At 49.0% G+C, this 21,445-nt stretch overlaps 1 protein-coding gene across 1 annotated transcript; it reads left to right on the plus strand.

Annotated features, from left to right (window-relative positions):
- The first annotated feature begins 12,936 nt into the window (after nt 1-12,936).
- On the plus strand, nt 12,937-13,547 carry LOC123172373 (uncharacterized). The gene is made up of 2 exons (XM_044589367.1): nt 12,937-13,230; nt 13,422-13,547. Exons 1-2 carry the CDS (start codon nt 12,937-12,939, stop codon nt 13,545-13,547), a joined length of 420 nt encoding a protein of 139 aa, XP_044445302.1.
- Nucleotides 13,548-21,445: the final 7,898 nt, after the last annotated feature.

A 21,445-nucleotide genomic window follows, 5' to 3' on the forward strand; every position in this document is an offset into this window, starting at 1 on the left:
TCGAAGGGGCTCGGGTGGTTGTGGGGCCTCGCCGAACGAAGAAAACTCGACGCGGGTGGGGGTTGGGGCGGGGGTGGGGGTGGGGGTGGCGGAGGAACACGTGCGGTGGGGGCCGGTGGTCCGGCCGGCGGCCCGTGCGGTGTTCTGTATGGGAAGAATCAGAGACGAGGAAGAAGAAGGGTTAGGCGATGTAGGATCTTCATCCAACCGCCTGAAATGGTCCAGAGACAGCTGGGAGTTGCATTCTTAATGCGCTCTGGTTCATCATGTGTGGGCACTGCGCAACCAACATTTTATTATCCAAAATCTACTTGCTCTTCTTTACCATGTTCCTCTTCCGTTCTTCTTTAATATGTACTCTCTCCGTTCCTAAATACAAGTCTTTGTATAGATTCCACCATGGACTACATATGGAGCAAAATGAGTGAATCTACACTCTAAAATGTATCTGGATACATCTGTATGTGATCCATAGTGGAAATCTCTACCAAGACTTATATTTTGGAACGGAGGGAGTATGATAGTAGTACAGTATGTTCCTTGTACTGAAGATGAGCAGGGACATTTGCAATGTAGAGGTCTATACGGTCGGTTGTGATGGACACTTTGAGCCCCTTTGATTTGTAGGATCTTGTAAACATAGGAATAGGATTTGTAGTGGCCTGCCAACTTGAATCCTATGGGAATAGCAAGGAAATGCGGGGAGCTGTGTCGCCTTTGAGAGTTACACTGATATTAACAGTACCGCACCTTCACTTGAAGAGAGCTGGTATCCGAAGCCTTTCTAGCCGTACCGGCAATACTAGCACATATATTCCAGCAAGTTCCACTTTGCTGATTTTACTCTGATGCTTAAGGTTTTCCCGTTATATCTACACTATGATCTGTGTAGCTGCTTTGTGTCGCACTAGCAGCAGTCCACTCTTGAAGCTAAACACTGCAATGACTTACAAAATTGGCACCAAGGCATTGAGTGCCATTCTGGATGCAATGAAACTCATACGCTCCCCACCTATTGATTCTTGTTCAGAATATGATCCTAATGACTATTCTAACCTCGAGGAGTAAAAGGCAGATGGCCTGTCCTGTTCACCCATCAAGGTGCCTGTTCTAATTTGGCAATGTTTTATTCATTGCAGGTATCTTGCATATGTTGTCTTGCATTTATTCTACTTTGTTGCACCGCCATCTGCTTAGTTTACTCATCATATATGTCGAGATGCCATGCCCATCCATTATCAATACATATTCCATCTGTCATCATACCATGTTTTTCCACTCAAATGTTGTTCTTGTGCATCAGACATCAAAAAGGAAGAGGGTGATTGCCGAACCTGAAGGAGCACCAGCAAAGTCCTTGAAAAACGTGGTGGTGCCGGAGAAATCAGACAGCACCCCACTTATATTGGCTGTACAACCAGTGACACAAAACGTAGGACCGACTCCAGCAGACTGTACCCATACTTCACTGGCCACACCACTAGCCCCACCACACAGGACCTGCACTCCAGCAAAAGGTATACCGATTTCATTTGCCATAGCACCAGCTGTACCACAGAAAAATCCCACTCCAGCAAAAAGTACAGCAAGTCCACCGGCCGAAGACCTATCCCAACTGCAGAGACGGCCAATTCCTGCAGATTGGAACCCCATTCCATTTATTCCCAGTTTAAAAGACAATGCTTTCAATGTTGTTAGGGACTACGTGCATATATTCCCATCATGGGAAGATTATTGTGAAGACAAAGACCATTTTCACATCTTCCTGTCCAACTTACGTGTAAGTGCTATCATTCATGGTTATTATTTTCCTATTTTCTGCTGATTGAACATATCAATGATTTACATTACATTATTGTAACTAGGCGAGGGTCAATCTGGATAGTCATGACGAGCAAAGCTTGCTTGTGCTTTTCAAGGAAGCATTGCAGCAGTATCGGTGTTACTTGAGGAAATCACACTTTGATGGCAAGTCTATAAACGAATTTCCGGTGAAGTCTCCTATGCTAAATTTAGAAGACATTGAATGGAAAAACCTTGTTATGCACTGGTCTCGTTCCCAGGATGAGGTACTGTCTATGAAATCACATGACAATTTGAACTTCTACTTTTCCGCATGTGCCTTACAGATCTTTTTTTGCAGGAAATCTGCTCGAAGAATAATTCCGGTTTGACAAGAACGACAGGATATCGCAAATATGCTGCCCGCTGCTTTGCTCTTGTTAGTACCTGTTGTCCTGTATCACTATACTTGCATACATACCTGGTTCATTATGTGACATCAGTATGCATGATAGCTTGCTTATCAATTGTTCGCTCCAAATTATCTGATCTGTATGAATGGTTACATTAGTGTAGAATATATCCAATGCCAATGTTTTTTAGCTCTGCATTGTTCTTGTAAGTACATGTTGTCCTTTATCAGTGTACTTATAATCACAGGTAGTTGTTCATGTACAATCACTCTGCAGCTTATTTTCCTTTGCCCTCCATTTTCTACACATCAGATCTATATTTACTCTTACCATAAGGTTGGTACTGAAGAAGTTTAGCTGTGCATTGCTCTTGGCTGTACCTTTTGCCTGTATCGCTGCACTTACATTTATAGCTACTTGGTTATGTAGTATCAATCTTCATCTTATCTTAAATATTCTCCATTTTTTCGTATATTATCACATCTATATTTACTCTTAACAAAATGTAGAATAAAGGCAATGCTTTTGAAGAAGATTCTGTGGTAAACTTCTTGAATTGCCCCCCATCAGCATGAACAAGGCCTTTATAGAGCCTGTCTTCACCAATAATGTAAGTTTGTCCATCTCAAGCCTTCAAACTTTGTTGTATATATTTGGTTAGGCATGACTGCAACAGTTGTTTATTTTTGGTGTTTGCATCAAATTGCTTGTTTAAAGTTTATTATGTAGTTCATAAACAAAAGTTTGTCCTTTCTCAATTTAAGTTTTCAGTTGTACAACCAAGTTCCTTCTTCATACCATGTAAATTAAACTATACAGAGCAAGTGACCTTCTTTTGCACTGCATGTATGCTTCTATTCTTCATCCGTAATCCAGTGGTGTGGTGAACCTATGTCATATTCTGCAATGTCTTAACTATGAACAATGTCATATCATTCTACTATTATTTAAACCGTCTCTTTATTTGCCAATCTGAAATGGTATAAATTGACAGCACACTAACCATTGATACTTATGAGTTCTTGATCTGTAATCCAGTGGTGTCGTGAAGCTGCCAACTCCTTCACAATGTCATTTCCTGCCATGTCTTGACCTGAACAATACCATATTGTGTTAATGCAATTTTAAACTGTGTCACTTTATTCGTCAGTAAGAAATGTGATGAATTGTCAGCACTGATACTTTTATGTGCAAAACCTGTCATCTGTCTGCTTGTTTATCTTTTAGAGTGAGGAAGATATAAGTGTTGAACATGCGCAGTCTCATCATCTTGCTCAGCTGCTTGCGCTGCAGCTCCCCAGCAGGGCTAACCCTTCTTGAACTCTATTGAAGTGCTGTCGGTTTTGTATATTATTTTTTCGGCGTGTTTATTTCCACTGGTGGCGATCTTTGATGCCCAGTGTATGTAATCTGTTGTCTGCTTGTGCTTTATTATCATAGTGGCGAACTTTGATGCCCAGTGGATGTAATATGCTGTAATTCTTTATTGTATAGTCTAAGGTTTTTCTTATTCATGATGCTGCAATTATTTTACTATATATATATCATGTCTTTGCAGTAAACCGGCCAAACCGTAAAATTACGGTACATAATCGGGCCGTCATGCAAACACGATGTAGGTTGGGCCTGAAACGTGCCGAACAGCTCACGGGCCGGCAGCAGCCCGAAATGAACCCCGACCCATGATTGTGCGAATCAAATCACGGGCTTTTAACAGGCCAAAATTGTCTCGGTCCTTGTTTGGCCCAATCAGATATCGGCTGCGAGCAGGCCGGATGCAAACCGGGCCGTAGTTAGGCCCAACTATATGACGGGCGTTTAACAGGCCGAAATTAATATAGGGCCGAAATGTTAAACGGGCCCTTAACAGGCCAAAACTAATATCAGGCCGAATTACTAAGTGGGCCTTTAGCAACTGGGGCCAAAAGCATAGTGTCTAGTTGACGGGCCGAATCTGATATGGGCCATAATTGAGCCCAAAGCCTCTTAAAGGGCCGGAATTGATCTGGGACGTAACTTGGCCCAGAACGTGGTAGGCTTTTAACGGGCCGGATCTCATATGGGCCACTATTAGGACCGGAGCGTGGCAAGCCATTAATGGACCGGATCAAATATGGGCCGGCATTTGGCCCAAAACATGGCAGCCAGTTAATGGGCCGGCCTACTAGGGTCCTCAAAATCTTGTGGGCCTATAGCTGGGCCGGCCCATTAATGTCGGCGAAATCTCGTGGGCCTTTAGCTGAGCCGGCCCATTATGATCCGCAAGAATCTTGTGGGCCTTTACCTGGGCCGGCCCATTATGGCACACAAAAATCTTGTGGGCCTTTACCTGGGCCGGCCCATTATGGCCCGCAAAATCTTGTGGGCCTTTAGCTGGGCCAACCCATTATGGTACGCAAAATCTCGTGGGCCTTTAGCTGGGCCGGCCCATTATGGTCCGCAAAATCTTGTGGGCCTTCAGTTGGCCCGGCCCATTTAAACTTGATGGGCTGGTCCACGTGTCAACATATCATAGGCGCGTCTCGCCCATTGGATGAGTGACACCTGTGCCCACGCAGACCTGACACGTGTCTCCTCCAGCCAATGATGATTTTACACGTGGAAAATCCCCATTGGTCGGGGCTGTTAACGGGGTATCGGATCCAAAACCCGACCCGATAGCTTAACGGCGTTCCGTTACGGTGGATGCCACGTGTCGGTCACCCTTGACGAAAGCACTTCTGTGACGCACGATTTATCTTTATGGAAGTGGACACTTCCGTGATGATAATTTTGGTAATGTCATGGAACACTTCTACGACAGCACAGGTATGACTATCTTGATTCTGTCATAAATTTGTCATGGATGTACATGCATGACAAAAAACGCGACCTACTGTGACAAACACGTATCATCACGGATGTGTATTTTTTTTGTAGTGCCATCCGCCGGTCCTGCCGTTGCCACTGCCTCTTCGTCAACCTCTCTCTGCGCCACCAACGCGGCGCTGACCACTTGATTCGTCGCCGCCAGATACAGCAGCAATGGCTCTTGTGGTTTAGGCGCCACCAGTACTGGTGTAGAGGAGAGGTATTTCTTCAGATCCTGCAGTGCTGCTTCGGCCTCCGGGGTCCACTCCATTGGGCCGGCTTTTTCAAAATCTTGAAAAGGGGAAGGGCGCGCTTGGCAGACTTTGAGATGAATCGTCTCATGGCGGCAACGCAGCCAGTGAGCCGACGCACATCCTTGATCCACTTGGGCGCCTCAATCTGCTCGATAGCCTTGATCTTGTCTGGGTTCGCCTCGATCCCACGCTGTGACACAAAGAACCCGAGAAGTTTTCCAGACGGAACTCCGAAGACACACTTCTCAGGGTTCAACTTGAGGTTGATCTTGCACAAATTTGCAAACGTCTCCTCCAGATCTTGCACAAGTGTTGCCCTGTCCTTGGTCTTGACCACTATGTCATCTATATAGGCTTCCATATTTCTATGTAGCTGGGGCTCAAAACCAATTTGGACTGCTCTTGCAAACGTTGAGCCAGCACTCTTCAACCCGAAAGGCATCCGTAAAAAGCAATACGTACCACATGGGGTGATGAATGATGTCTTTTCTTCGTCCTCTCTTGTCATGAAGATCTGATGGTACCCTGAGTAGGCGTCAAGGAATGACAACAGATCACACCCGGCCGTGGAGTCAACAATCTGGTCGATGGGCAGCAACAGGAAATGGTCCTTGGGACAAGCCTTATTAATATCTGTGTAGTCAATACATAGCCTCCACTTCCCGTTTGCCTTGCGTACCATAACCGGATTGGCCAACCACGTCGGATAGAGCACTCTCACCAAGCCTGCCGCTTCCAACTTCCTGATCTCCTCTGTGATGAACTCTTGCCTTTCCAAAGCCTGCTTCATGACCTTCTGCTTGACGGGCCGCGCGTGAGGACAGACAGCAAGGTGGTGCTCAATCACCTCCCTGGGAACACCGGGGATGTCAGATGCTCGCCATGCAATCACATCGACATTCGCCCACAGGAAGGTGATGAGCGCGCCTTCCTATTTGCTGTCGAGGGTGGAGCTTATGGTGAAATCCCCTCCCGTGCCATCCTCCTTGACGGACACCTTCTTGGTCTCTGGCGGTGCAGCTTTGGATTTATTGCTCTTGCCGGTGGAGCTCTCTGGCACGTCCTGGATGGTAGCGCAACACTCCGAAGAGGTGCGCCGGAGTGGGTGCGGGAGGTCCTGCCGGTCTTCTTCTTCCCTCTCGGGGCTTCAGCGGCAGGAGCAAGTGCCTTGGCGGCAGCTGCTGCAACTGCTTCCCGGTAGAGTAGGTCGGCGCAGATTAGCGCGTCCTTCTTGTCGCAGGGCACGGTGATGATGGTCATCGGCCTAGGCATCTTCAGCGTGTTGTAGGCGTAATGCGACGCCGCCATGAACTTGGCTAGTGCCGGGCGGCCGAGGATCCCATTGTAGGGCAAGGGGATCTCGGCTACATCAAAGACCATCCTCTCCGTCCTGTAGTTCAACTCACCTCCAAACGTCACAGGCAACGTGACCTTCCCCTTCGGCAGGTTCCTTCCTGGGTTGACCCCTTGAAACGTGCCCGTCTCCTCGAGGTCTCCGTCAGGAATTTGCAGCCTTTTGATCATAACGGGTGAGATCAAGTTTAGACCGGCCCCGCCGTCAACCAGCATCTTTTTCACCTTGAGGTTGTGTACCGTTGGTGAAACCAACAACGGCAAACACCCGACCGCGGTTGTGCGATCAGGGTGATCCTCGGCATCACAAATGATGGGCGTGCTGGACCACTTCAGCGGCTTCTGAGCGTCGAACGATGGCTCCGCTGCTGTGATCTCATGCGCCCACTGCTTGAGCTGGCGGTGTGAAGTGTGCAGCGAGGCACCACCATCGACGCACATGGCCTCCGTAGTGCTCTGAAACTCTTGCTCGCCGGACTCGTCGTCCTCGTCATGATCATCGTCTTCCTGCTTCTTGTCACGGCCCCGAGCGAGCCTCTCTTGCTGGTTATCCCTGCCGCGGTGGCCTCCTTGGCCGCCACGCTCCTTGTCGGATCCTTCGGCACCATCCTGACCCTTCTCCTTGTCCCGCCTCTCATACTCGGCCTTTTGCTTTTCGGCAAGCATCTCGACCTGTCAGCAGTTCTGGAGGTCGTGGCCCTTGGTGCGGTGGATCTTGCAATACTGCTTGTCGGATCCTCCTGGCCTGTCGGCAGCTGCCAAGGCCCGGCAGGCGGCGCACCCGGCAATCTCCTTGTCGAGGTCGTCTGCCTTGGCCTTCTTGGCAGCGCCGGTGTTGTCGGATCCCTCGACGGCAAGCACGGCCTTGCCCTTGCGTTTCCTGTTGCGATGCCGACCCTTCTTCGTCGGGGTGGCGGTGTCTTCATCAGTAGAGTCGGTTTTTGCGCCGGCGTCCTTGCCGGTGTACTTCCTTCCCTCTTCAGCCCGGGCGCATCTATCGGCCAGAACATAAAGTTCGGCCACATCTTTAACTTTGTTCATCGCCATCTCTTTACACATCTTGCGATTGCGCACATTCTAATGGAACGCGCTAATCATGGAGGCGGGATGAACAAATGGGATGTTGTACTGCACCCGGCTGAACCTCTGTATGTACTTGCGCAGGGTTTCCCCTTCCTTCTAGGGAATGGTATGCAAATCACTGGCCTGGCCATGAGCTTGGTGGCCTCCAGTGAAGGCAGCAATGAACTCATGGCACAGATTCGACCAAGAAGAAATGGAATCCGCCGGCAAGTGCATCAACCAAGACATGACGTTGGGTTTCAGTGCCAACGGGAAGTAATTGGCAAGCACCTTGTCGTCGCGAGATCCAGCAGCTTGCATCGCGATGGTGTAGATGCTGAGGAACTCTGACGGATGGGTCTTGCCGTTGTACTTCTCACCGACGTCGGGCTTGAACGTGCGATGGGACGGCCACTGGAACTGCCGCAGCTCACGGGTAAAGGCTGGGCAACCCACCTCGTAAGGTAGGCCGTCGGAGCTTGTTGGTGCTGGGTGGTCCATAGCGGGCCCCGCCCGCTTATCTGACTGGTGGCATGTGTCGCACCGACGCTCGATGGTGGTTCGAGCATCTTCATGGGCTCGCTCCCGAAGAACTTGGCGCTGATCGCGGTGGGTCCGTGGGTCGGACGACGCTATGGAAATGTTATCACAAGCGTCATCACGACGGACTGGCACCCGCGGCAACTGGCGCGGGGGAGGAGAGTGCACCGTGGCTGCAGCTCCTCCGGTCCTTCCACCGCTAGCATGTGGTGGCTCGACGGAGCGCCGGCCCGAGGGCTCAGCCGGTCGCGGTTCATCTTTGTTGGCGACAGCGACGAGGCTCCGGATGCTGGCTCTCCATTCGTCGAGCTTTTCCGCGGCAGGAGGGAAGTCAAGGAGCAGCTGCACGCGCGCCAAAGCTTCTGCTGGCGTGGGTGGCAGCGAAAGCTGTGTGGACCGTGATGCGCTCCGACTTCTAACCACGTTAGAAGGAGCTCTATCACGGCCCGGCGGCTGCGCGCCATTTTCGCCAGCACTTTGGCGGCCATGCTGACCTCCTCCGTCCCGCGAGTGATGCACAGGAATCTTCCCACGGCGGCGTCCGGGGTCACCAGCATGGTGGCGCTGCTCGTCGCGCACACGCTGGGAAGAGCGCGCCGTGGGCGCCGGTGTAGGCCTCTTGGAGGTTGCTGCGCCGCCCGTAGGTGGCACAACGATACCCCTGGAGGGCCCCGTGCCGCCTGCGGGGGGGCCAGCCCCGTCTTTGGATTTGGCGGTGTGTGGCCCGTCGTCTGGCGCACGAACGACACCGCTCGCCAGGCTCTGACTGCCAGAGCGATGTTGGTGCTTGCGGGCCGCGGCTCGGGTTCTGTCCGCGACTGGCCCGCTGCTCGCCTGCATTGGCACGGGCCGTTCGGCTCCCGACGAGCTAATCGCCGTGATCGCCTTCTTCTTGGGAGCCATGGCGATGACGAACTGCTAGGCTAACTGCTAGACCAGATTCTCACAACTGCGCCCCCCTACCTGGCGCGCCAAAGATGTCGGTGGGAACGACACCTATGGAATCACTGGGATCCCTTCTACGGTTGGCGGGCACGAGGTTGTGCAAAGAGCGGGTCTGACAGGAAGCACACGGATCGTTTACCCAGATTCGGGCCGCGAAGATGCGTAATACCCTAGTCCTGCTTTGGTGGATGTATTTGAGTGTTCTTGTGTTCTTGAGCTAGCTACGGGGTGCAACTTGCCCAAAAGATCTGAATCCTCCTCCTGGTCGCCTCGGGCCTCCTTTTATAGGCAAAAGGGGTTGCCACAGTGGCATACAGGAGGTGGAAAGCTCTACAGTCGATATGCCTATCCTCTGGGACCGTCGGACAAACGCATTTAATGTGCTGCTGACGTGCCCCCCTGCTTTATCGGGAACGGCAAGGAAGCACGTCCCAGCTGTCGCCGCCCCGCCTGGTTTCGACACGCGTCCGAGCTGACGAGGTGTCGTGGCGCCACGTTGGCTGGCTGCTGGGCTGGCGCGGTGGTGGAGCCTTCACGAAGACCTGCATGCCACCACACAGGTGCTTGCTGAGTCGGTTGTGGAGGCCGCTCGTCACCACGTAGGTTCCTGCTTAGCTAGTCGAGCTGGCAGCTGCATGGGGATGGCGGTGGAGTCATAGCAGACGCGGGCCCTGCTGCCATCCTGTAAGTGTCTCGGGCAAGGGCCTTGCTAGGGCTCTGGCAAGGGTCTTGCCGTGGCTCCATGGTCTTCCCCGGCAAGCATCTTGTCGGGGGTCTCGTGGATTCCCTCGGCTAGGATCACACCGAGGATCGCCGTCTTCTGGTCCTCATCTGATTTCATCTGTTTATGATCTTGACGAAGATCTGCATGCCACCACAGAGGCGCCTCCGGAGCCTTGGTTCTAATGTGGATAGTTGGTGGTGTTGGAACCCGTGGGCTCAAGGGTGGCTTGCTCTGTTGGCGTCGGGCAAGTTGCCCCGGCAAGGGTCTTGCTGGGGCTGCGGAGGCTGCCTCGGCAAGGGTCTTGCCGAGGGAGTCCGCCTCGCCCTCTTGCTCTTCTGCATTCTCTGGTCTTGGTGTAGCCTCTGGTCGCCTTGTGCCTTTGTTTTCCCTCCGGCTTCCCTACTTTGCCCCGCTTAGTGTGGCCGTGGGCGCGGCTCCGACTGCCCGTGCACAAGTAAAGGGGTAAAAAAGGAGTGCCCCTACTTTTGTACACCGACACGTTTCCCCTTCGGTCACCGGGATCGAGCACCGTAAGATCGAACCCATCACAAAGCACCTCTTCCCATGGCAAGAAAAATCGATCTAGTCGGCCTAACTAAACCAAAGATTCGAAAAAGAAATACGAGGCTATAAGTAATCTTGCATATAAGAGATCAAAAGACTCAAATAACTTTCATGGATAAAAACATAGATCCACCACTGCAGGATGCTGCTAACGCGACACTACGATGAGAGACCCTTCGACGAAACTGTGTGCGATGCCATAATCGCAAACGGTGGTGTAAAAAACCATCAAAAAAGGTGCAAAACGTTTGCGATGGCGGAGCCATCAAACACGGTTCAGATTTTAGTTGTGTGTGCGATGCAGGGCATACGGTCGATCCAGATGAACTGTTTACGATTAGACAGAACAACAGAAACGGGCAGCCATATCAATACGTGTGCGATATACGGCATACGGTTCGCTCCGATGAACTGTTTGCTATTAGGGAAAGCAACAGAAACGGTCAGCCAGATCAAGGGGTGTGTGATATACGGCATACGGTTCAGTCGAATGAACTATTTTCGATTAGGGAAGAGGACATAAACGGTTCAACTTAACAAGATGTGTGTGATACGCGGAAAAAAGGCCCGGAGGTTAATTCGAGAACAAGTACACAGAGGTTAATTTGACATACATGACTTATGAGTTTCACAAAAATCATATCACTTTTTTTGGAAAACATTTAATTGTGTTGAATGTATATAATTTTCCGTCCTATTAGTTGAATTAACCTCGAGGTCCATGTTTTGAAAACATGTCGTAAAGTAACGGGATAGACCTTCATTCAAGCCAATCAACATGTGTTCAAAAAACAAAAATTATCAAAAAGTAACGAGATAGACCTTCTTCAAGCCAATCAACATGTGTACAAAAAACAAAAAATGTAAAAAATTACAAAACAAGGACCTCGAGGTTAATTCAACTAATATGATGGAGCACTATATACATTCAACACAATTAAATGTTTACAATGACCCATCACGCTAGTTAATTTAACATCGAGCCCACTTCCCATCTGGTCACCCATCTGATGACTACTCCAGCCTCAGCACACTTAACTTGGGAGTTCTGTTAGATGAGCTATCGGTAGGGAAGCTGGTCCTTGCTGCTATAGGTTCCCTCTTTGCATCCTTTATTGGGCACCCGGATGACCGACTGTTGCCGCCCAATGGTCAATGCCACGTCCCCCGCATGGCAGTTTTTGCAGCGGGTAACTGCATCGTCGCGCCGCGCCCGGCGCAACCACATGCACACAAACATGCGTGATCGTGCGCCGGCCCCAAACTCTGGCAGCACAACTTATAAATTGACGGATGGAGTACTAGTTATAGTGATGCATATAATTAAGCAAAGGGATCGCACATGTCTGTATTGACTAGAACGAGAATGCAATAGCACAATAAGAATTAAGGCCACGATGATGCGATCGCAGTGGTGGTTACAGGAGGCAAGAAGAAAGATGCATCCATCAATGTACGACCTCCTCCTCCTCAACTCAGTGCGCCGGGCCACCGTCCGGCGGCTAAGGAGTGGCGGCTTTTGTGGCGAGGTCAAGGTGCTTCTTAGCTAAGGCATCCAAGGCTTCAAGCCGGTTGAAGAAGGCCAACATCGTAGCGTCCTCATTGGCCTTATAGATACCTATGTACATGATTCGCTTGTACACATGGATGTGTAGGTCGACGGTTTCTTGCAGGCCAGGCGCCTCGCGGCGAGCGCGACCTCCAGGTGGACATTCTTCGTGGCGTCGGTGGGCAGTCGCAGAGCCACCAGTGCTTGAAAGAGGTTCCGACCATGGAAGACGATTAGGGTGGCAGGCAATGAGGAGCCCGGACGCGTGGGCTGGAGGAGTACGGCGATATCGTCCGCGAGCTTCTTGACGATGGTGAACCTGTTGGTCGTGCGAACGATCATCTGGTCGTACTGAGAGTCGTAGCTGGCGTCGACGGCGGCCATCCACCAGCCGGTCGCCAACACCGTGTGGAGACGATCCACAGTGCCATGCCGCAGGCCGGCGTCGTGGACCATCCACTACTAGGGAAAATTTTATAGGCAGACGCTTACTGGTAGCGGCTACTACTAAGTTGATAGTAGTAGCGCGGGTTTTTACCCCTCGCTACTACTAAGTGATTTCCACCGTGCCTTCTGGGACCAGCCGTAGTAGTATCGCGGGTTATAAACCCACGCTACTACTAAGTTGATAGTAGCAGCGTGGGTTATAAACCCACGCTACCTGCATCTGCTCCCACCCCACCAACCATCCCATGCCATGTCTCAAAAAAATACTCAACGCCCGATCTAGATCCCCAATCCCGTCTCCGCTCCCACCTCCTCTCCTCCTCGCCCTAGTCCCAACCCACTCGCCGCCGGCCTCCCTTCCACCTCCTCTCCTGTCCCAACCCACTCGCCACCGGCGAGCACTAGCAAGAGAGTCCACCACCACGCCGTCTGCTGTAGGTGGGCTTCGCTGCCATGAGCCATCGGATGATGAGTCCGGTGAAGGTGGAGGGCCGCCCCTGCCCGTCCCCGGCGGCCGGCGGCGGTGGGGCGCCGAGGCCGATGGACGGGCTGGGCGACACCGGGCCCACGCCGTTCCTCGCCAAGACCTACGACATGGTCGATGACCCCGCCATGGACGCCGTCATCTCCTGGAGCGCCACCAACAGAAGCTCGTCTGGACCCCCACCTCTTCGGCACCGTGCTATTGCCGAGGTACTTCAAGCACAACAACTTCTTGAGCTTCGTCCGCCAGCTCAACACCTATATGTAAGTTGGACCTCCTGCTGCTTTGCTTTGGGCCATTTATGCCTAACAAATTGACTGATTTATGCCAATTGCTAGTAAACTAAAAGGACTAGGAATGAGTAGAGCTTGGGATTACGCAGACTACTTGAGTATCTGCTCACCCTAGGATTAGCTAAAATTTTGATATATCCAATTTTGCCTCATGTTAACAGTCCCGGCGGCGGTTGTCAGCTGTAGTTCAGAAGGTGTGGCATGGGAACAGCGACATATTAATAGATCAAGCTAGCTATGGGGTGATTGACAGCAGTAGTGCTTTGGGTGCTAACAGTTGGGGGTGAAAACGAGGTCCACTGCAGTTCAAATTTTAGCTACCATTAACATTAAAGTACTCATATAGACACATGCTCCCTAGATACCTCCATCTTTGTGGATTATGTTTTAGTTTCACTGAAGTTATGTTGCAAGATATAACACAGATGTTTGCCTAGGTACCTAAGAAGAAATAATCAATAGGATGATAGCAGATACTTGGTAGTTCGTGTGATCTTTTCGTTTTATGAAACACTTCATAAAAATCCTAGGTTATGGCTACCAAAATTCTAATTTGTGAGTAGGGCACGCTTAGTTTGCTTCCACAAAAAGCAGCCTGACTCAGGCAGGGATCTCAGGCGTCCGAATTCCGATCAATTCCGGCAGCCTCTGTCGCCATCCAACACCTCCCCTTGCTTCCGCGCCTCCACTCTATTAGGGACTCTGGAGTAGGAGGGGCGGCCATGGCGCTCGCATTAGTCTCCAGCAGCGGCGGCGGGAGCGACTTCTCCGTGATGGTGATAGGGTCCGACTTCGTGGTGGACGCTGGCGCGGCGCTCCTCGTCTACCCCGCCGACCGTGGGGAGTGGCACGACTGCATTCCGGACCTCGGTGATGACTTCTCCAACCTCGAGGAGCTCCAGGTCGTCCACGTGCTGGGCGCGGACAGATCCGGCCAGGCTGTCGTCAGCAAGTTGGACAACCAGAATTGTTGTGCTTATAAGTTTTGTGACATTGATTAGTGTTCCAGTTTCATCTAATTTTGCACATGTCGAGAGATGTAAGTCAAGTACTGAAAGGATGGACATTCTGTTATAATAACAAAGATAATCGTTGCATGTAACTAGTAACTACTGCAGTGGCTTGACCAATTCCAACTACACGGAACTTACGATAAGTACAAGGACCAGGGCATGATCTATCTGCATATGATTAGCCCTTGATTTTGAGTTATGATATGTTATGATATGTTATGCTAACAATTTTATCTGACTACAGGTTTTGAGATCTTTGCTTTCCCATGCAACCAGTTTGGTGGGCCAGAACTTGGCATTGATAAGGAAATTATTCAGATTGCTTGCACTCGTTTCAATGCCGAATATCTGATTTTTTTTACAAGGTAAATGTGTGCTGGGTACTTCCTCCTTCCTTTTTTTGGTGTCTCTGTTTCAAGCTGAAAGAAACGATTGCTTTAGTGTACAATGTACACTATGACTGCTTCCATAACAGTTACTATATTTAATTGAGGAAAACCGATCCAGCATGTCTTATCTATTTTATATGTAGTCTGAGTGATATAAACTTAAAATCGATGTTGGTTGTCAGACAGTCGGACTTTAGTACGAACTGATTGTCCGTCGCCCCGGCAGCCTCGCCATCAGCGTTCCCATGCTCCTGTGTTCGTGGGGCTACGGTGACCTCCTTGTGTGCGCCTCAGCATTAATGAGCTAACACTGGTCCAATTCTTATAATTTGAACAGTGGTTCCCACTGAATTTTTAAAAGGTCTATGCCTAATTCTTATAATCTAGATTGTATGAAATATACTAATAATCAATATGCAATTTTGGGCAAGGCTTAAATGCTATTAAATAAATAGAAATGAGACCATACCTGCTATCTGAATTTCAAAATGAAGCAGCAGATCTGTTGACTCAAGTTTTAGTTTTCTTCTTCTTCAGCTTTGCATTTGCAGTCAGAAATTAATGGTGTTACAGAAAATAGCCTGAAGCTTTTTGGACTACCTACTTCTGTATAAAACATTGGTCAAAGCTTAAATTATTATATTTTAAGGTTGTAAAGGTTGTATGTTGTGTTGGCTAAGACTAAAGATTGTAAATTCATCATCGTACCAATGTCGTTCTCTTTGCAGATGATTCTAGAAACTATATTATCAGTTTGTTGCTACTTTGTATGTGTGTTATGATATGTCCTCGTATATGTCTGGACTGAAGTATGATTGTCTTGGTCCTTCTTATATATTTCTTTATGATCTCAGTCAGCCGCTTTTGCACACCTTGTGTGTTGTGTCGAGGTCCAACGCTAATGTGTTGATTTTGATGTTATTTGATTGGTGAGTAAATAGAAGTTAACCGATTATGTGGTTGCCTGATTATGTGTTTCTTTCGGACCTTATGTTTTTCTATGCACTTGTAAAATCTATATGCATTCTTATATAACTATTCTCTGAACTTTTATCCTACTAGGAAATAGCTTATAGCTTCAGTTGTGCATTACGACATTGACATGTACCGCATTGTTTTTTCGTGTCATTCTTCTGAAGAATCTGAAGTTTTTGGACCTCTGTTGGTAATGCTGCAGGGTTCTGTTGGCGACGCTGACGGTCGTCGAAAGGTTTGTGGACTCAACGGTGTCGTGGCACCGTCCACGGTGTCGTGGCACCGTCCACGGTGTCGTGGCAGCCGATGCACGAAGAAGCAAAGCTGTTGCACGTCATCTACCTCTGGCACCCCAGACACGGGTAAGCAGTAGACCGGACACCCCGAGCCCGAGAGATGATCAACATTCAGATACACTTGATTCGGTGTGTGGCCAAACCTGAATCTGAATCTAAATCTTAATGATGTTCGGGTTTCAGGGTGCGGGGCACTTGTACGATGGCTTCCTCCGTCCGCTGGTGGCGAGGCACGAGGACGACCTCGACCGGGGCCTGCTGGAGACGTGGCGGCGGTTGCCGTCGGTCAGATGTGGCTCGTCGAGGCTACCCCTTGTGCTTCACCGCAGCTGCAGGCCGCGAGATCAGGCCGGGCAGGTGCCGCATATTGACGAGTGATCCAATTTTCGGATCGGACCATAACAACTTAAGTAGGTTGCTGCTTACCAAGTTGCTACGCACAATACTGTGTAATAGGAATTATACATGAGTTGCCGCTACAATGAGAAACTGTGAATAGATACGGCAAATGTGTGATAGAATGGAATTGGCTGATTTTTTTTAATTCATAATAATCTAGTAGTAGCCTGGAAAAAAATGGCACGCTACTAGTATTCCAAATACTAGTAGCGTTGGCACTATAGACACGCTACTACTATTTCGTTAGTAGTAGCGCGGGTCTGTAATAGCAGTAGCGCGGGTGGCACACACGCTACTACTAAAAAAGTTAGTAGTAGCGCGGGTACTACTAACTTTTAGCTGTAGCGCGATACTAGTAGCGCGGGTACCCGCGCTACTAGTAGCCATTTTACCCGCGCTATTAGTAGCCTTTTTCCTAGTAGTGATCTGGCACAGCCGCTAGCGCGCATCGCCGTCATGGGTCTGGAGTGAGCACTTTTGCGCTTATTAGTGTAGGTGCTTAGGCAAATGCTTAGGTGCGTACGATGTGGTAGATGCATTGGAATGGAGGGGCGCCTTTATATGAGTGCAAACTGCGTTGCATTCACATCGTGCTGCCTCTTTTCCCGGTCCTCCTCCCATTACTTCCCTCATGCATTCACACGATGCTAACTGAAGGAGGATGCGTCATTGGTCGTTCAACATTTCGGCAACCGCTACCCTCTCCCTCATCTGCATTAAAGTCGTATCGGGGACTGCGCCGCCCACTGTCAAATCGAATAGTACTGCGCCGCCTGCTGCACGCCCGGCTGAACATGCCTCCTTGCCTCCATGTAAGTGCATCTAGTGCCCCTTAGTGATTTTGGTGTGTTGAAGACTTATAAGTTAAGGGACTAATGCGTTTGTGAGTGTACACAGATCTATAAGTCTATGAGGAGTTTGATAATTACAGTGAAAGTCGACCCCTAAAAATGAAGTTCTTCGACTGAAGACTTTGGATTTCTGAAGACTTTCTGAAGACTTTGAAAGTGAAGAAATTAGTGTGACCTTGAAGACTTGGTATTCATTTGAGGAATATGAAGCGTGAAGACTTTTTTTTTCGTAGTTTCATTTTCTCTTTCTTGAGTCATAGGAAACACCGTACTGTTAAAGGGGGTCGAGGAAATACTAAGGAAAAATTTCCATGTGATGCTCAACTCAAATCCTACACCTACCAATCCCTTCGAGTGAAGCCATTGGAAATCTCATACAGTTCAGTCATATTCTTCAGTGACAGAGACGAAGTTCTTCTGGTCTCTGAGGAATTTGTTCTGACTGAGGAGTTAGGAATTCGCCAGTGCGGATTGCCTACACAGTGAGGAACATGATAGCCCTGAGGAATTTGAACCTCAAATTTCCGACCGTTGCTGTGTTATGCCCCAGCTGTCCCAAAATATCTACCCATCTAACGGTCATATCATTGAAGGGCATTTATGTCTTATCATACGGGCTGGTTGGCTATAAATAGGCTATAAATAGCCACCCCCTACAACCACTAGCTGGTTGGCTGCTCCGAGAGAAACTGACATTTGTCATTTGAGAGCGTCCCATCCTCTGAGGACTTTGAGCGAAAATCATCAAGTGAGGAAAAACCCCAAACCCAAACACCTACAAACCCAAAGTGATTGAGCATCACTGAAGAGATTGATCCTGCGTGGATCCGACGCTTGTTATCTTTGAAGACTGTGCTTCTTCCAGACGGTTAGGCGTCATGGTCTGGAGCATCCAAGAGGAAATTGTGGATCGCCGAGTGACCGAGTTTGTGAAGGTTCGGAAGTCACCTGAAAACTTACCATGAGTGATTGGACGAGGTCTGTGTGACCTTAGTTCAAGGAGAATACGGTGAGGACTGTGTGTCCGGGACTGGGTGTCCTCAGGTTTAAATACCTAGCCGCTCCAACCAGATGTACAACTGAGACAGCAGTTGGCACTGGTCTACCAAATCATTGTCTTCACCAAGCCAACTGGTTCTATTTCCTCAACTCTTTCATTTCCTCATTCCTGTATTGTGCAATTGTTCATATCTGTGTTTGAAGACTTTGACTGAAGACTTTCTCAATTTCCTCAGTCTGTTTGTCTTCATCCTGTGTTATCATGTGTTTACGCTTTCTGTACTCTGTGCTTGTTTTCATTTCATCATGATGACTATGCTTGTGCTCTGCTATGCATACTTTTGAGTACTTATTCCGCTGCAAGTAGTTCTTCGCTAAGGAATTTCCTCACCCACAAATTCCTCAGTGAAGAATTTATAAAAATCGCCTATTCACCCCCTCTAGTCGATATAACGCACTTTCAATTGGTATCAGAGCAAGGTACTTCCTTGTTCTGTGTGATTTTGGTTTAACCACCCGGAGTTTTAGTTATGTCGATCACAGGTATGAAGAAAGTGACATGTCCCATCTTTGACGGTCATGATTATCCCAAGTGGAAGGCCATGATGAAGAAGCGCCTCATGGCGATGAATAGCGAGCTGTGGACCGTCACCGAGATTGGTCTTACCGATCTGTGCAAGACGGCGGAAGCTGATGACATTCGCAAGTACCCTATTCTCAACCTCACGGCGAAGGGCGTCATCTGCTCCTGTCTGTCTCAAAATCAGTTCAAGAACGTTATGCATCTCGATCAGGCGAAGCTTATCTGGGACCATCTCTCTTATGTCTATGAAGGTCATCGAACCCATCATGATCCTTGGTTTGAGGACTTCAAGGAATCTCTCAAATCAATGACATTCGAACCAGAATCATCATCCTCCTCACCATGCCTTATGGCAGATGGTGAAAAGGTAACTGAATGCTATCTGTCTGAATCTAGTGATGATGAATCTGATGATGAATTAGGACCCAGTTATGTCAAGCTTGTTTCCCTTGCTGCTAAACAACAAAGAGCTTTGGAAAAGGTTCAAAACATGCTTAGTAAGAGCGATGATATGTTGGGTGAAGAAATAGATCAGTCAAAAGCTTTGGCTGAAAGTCTTCAGAGACTTCATACTAAGTATGACACCCTTCAAGATCAACATAACACTCTCTTATCCGATCATGAGAAGCTTTCTTATGAATTTCTTCAAAGAAAGCAAGATCTAGAGAAGCTAAAAGTGAGTTATGAAGATCTTCAGAAGGAGCGCGATTCATTACTTGCTCAACAAATCAGCGCTGCTCAGGAAGAATTTGTTCCTCCATGTTTGAAATGCATTGAACGTGAATCTGCTAATTCTTCACCTGAATGTTCAAATGCTTGTAATGCTACAAATTCTTCAATTGTCTCTGCTATCACTAATTCCTTATCTGAGGACATTGATAGTATCACTGATGATGCAGGGCTGAAGGAATTGTATATGACAAGCATGTACAAAAGCCTCAAAGGGCATCAGACTCTTTGTGATGTGCTTAAAAACCAGATCCTCAGCAGGAACCCTAGGAAAGAGGGTATTGCCTTTGAGAGGAAACTCAATGCTGATGGTGCATATTGGAAGCCTGAGCAGTACCCCAAAACCTCATGGGTTGCTGCAAAGGGACCTCCAGTTGATCCATCTAATTTATCTGGCTTTACATGTGAATCTTCTCATTCTTCTGATGAGTCAGTTGACTCCAACTATAAACTGTTCAAAAATCAGAATGGTGAAGTATTTGCTAGATATGTTGGCACTAACTGCAGGAACGGTTCCCCTGTTGGAAATATGCCCTAGAGGCAATAATAAAAGGTTATTATTATATTTCTTTGTTCATGATAATCGTCTATTATTCATGCTATAATTGTATTGTCCGGAAATCGTAATACATGTGTGAATACATAGACCACAACGTGTCCCTAGTAAGCCTCTAGTTGACTAGCTCGTTGATCAACAGATAGTCATGGTTTCCTGACTATGGACATTGGATGTCATTGATAACGGGATCACATCATTAGGAGAATGATGTGATGGACAAGACCCAATCCTAAGCATAGCATAAAAGATCGTGTAGTTTCGTTTGCTAGAGCTTTTCCAATGTCAAGTATCTTTTCCTTAGACCATGAGATCGTGCAACTCCCGGATACCGTAGGAGTGCTTTGGGTGTGCCAAACGTCACAACGTAACTGGGTGACTATAAAGGTGCATTACGGGTATCTCCGAAAGTGTCTGTTGGGTTGGCACGGATCGAGACTGGGATTTGTCACTCCGTGTGACGGAGAGGTATCTCTGGGCCCACTCGGTAATGCATCATCATAATGAGCTCAATGTGACTAAGGCGTTAGTCACGGGATCATGCATTGCGGTACGAGTAAAGAGACTTGCCGGTAACGAGATTGAACAAGGTATTGGGATACCGACGATCGAATCTCGGGCAAGTAACATACCGATTGACAAAGGGAATTGCATACGGATTGATTGAATCCTCGACACCGTGGTTCATCCGATGAGATCATCGTGGAACATGTGGGAGCCAACATGGGTATCCAGATCCCGCTGTTGGTTATTGACCGGAGAGGCGTCTCGGTCATGTCTGCATGTCTCCCGAACCCGTAGGGTCTACACACTTAAGGTCCGGTGACGCTAGGGTTGTAGAGATATATGTATGCGGAAACCCGAAAGTTGTTCGGAGTCCCGGATGAGATCCCGGACGTCACGAGAGGTTCCGGAATGGTCCGGAGGTGAAGAATTATATATAGGAAGTCAAGTTTCGGCCACCGGGAAAGTTTCGGGGGTTACCGGTATTGTACCGGGACCACCGGAAGGGTCCCGGGGGTCCACCGGGTGGGGCCACCTATCCCGGAGGGCCCCGTGGGCTGAAAGTGGAAGGGAACCAGCCCTTAGTGGGCTGGGGCGCCCCCCTTGGGCCTCCCCCATGCGCCTAGGGTTGGGAACCCTAGGGGGGAGCTTCCCCCTTGCCTTGGGGGGCAAGGCAACCCCTTCCCCCCTTGGCCGCCGCCCCCCTTGGAGATCCCATCTCCCAGGGCTGGCGCACCCCCCAGGGGCCTATATAAAGGGGGGGAGGGAGGGCAGCAACCTACAGCCTTGGGCGCCTCCCTCCTCCCCTGCAACACCTCTCTCTCTCTCTCGCAGAAGCTCGGCGAAGCCCTGCCGGAGAGCCGCTACATCCACCACCACGCCGTCGTGCTG

This window comes from Triticum aestivum, chromosome 1D, assembly GCF_018294505.1.
Source record: "Triticum aestivum cultivar Chinese Spring chromosome 1D, IWGSC CS RefSeq v2.1, whole genome shotgun sequence".
In the NCBI taxonomy this organism is placed as follows: Eukaryota; Viridiplantae; Streptophyta; class Magnoliopsida; order Poales; family Poaceae; genus Triticum; species Triticum aestivum.

What these genes read in the sequence shown, in the direction of transcription:
- LOC123172373 (XM_044589367.1), top strand. Translation starts at nt 12,937, where the DNA reads ATGAGCCATCGGATGATGAGTCCGGTGAAGGTGGAGGGCCGCCCCTGC. An exon ending in CGCCAGCTCAACACCTATAT is followed by an intron (nt 13,231 to 13,421) that starts GTAAGTTGGACC and finishes TCATGTTAACAG; the next exon opens with TCCCGGCGGCGGTTGTCAGC.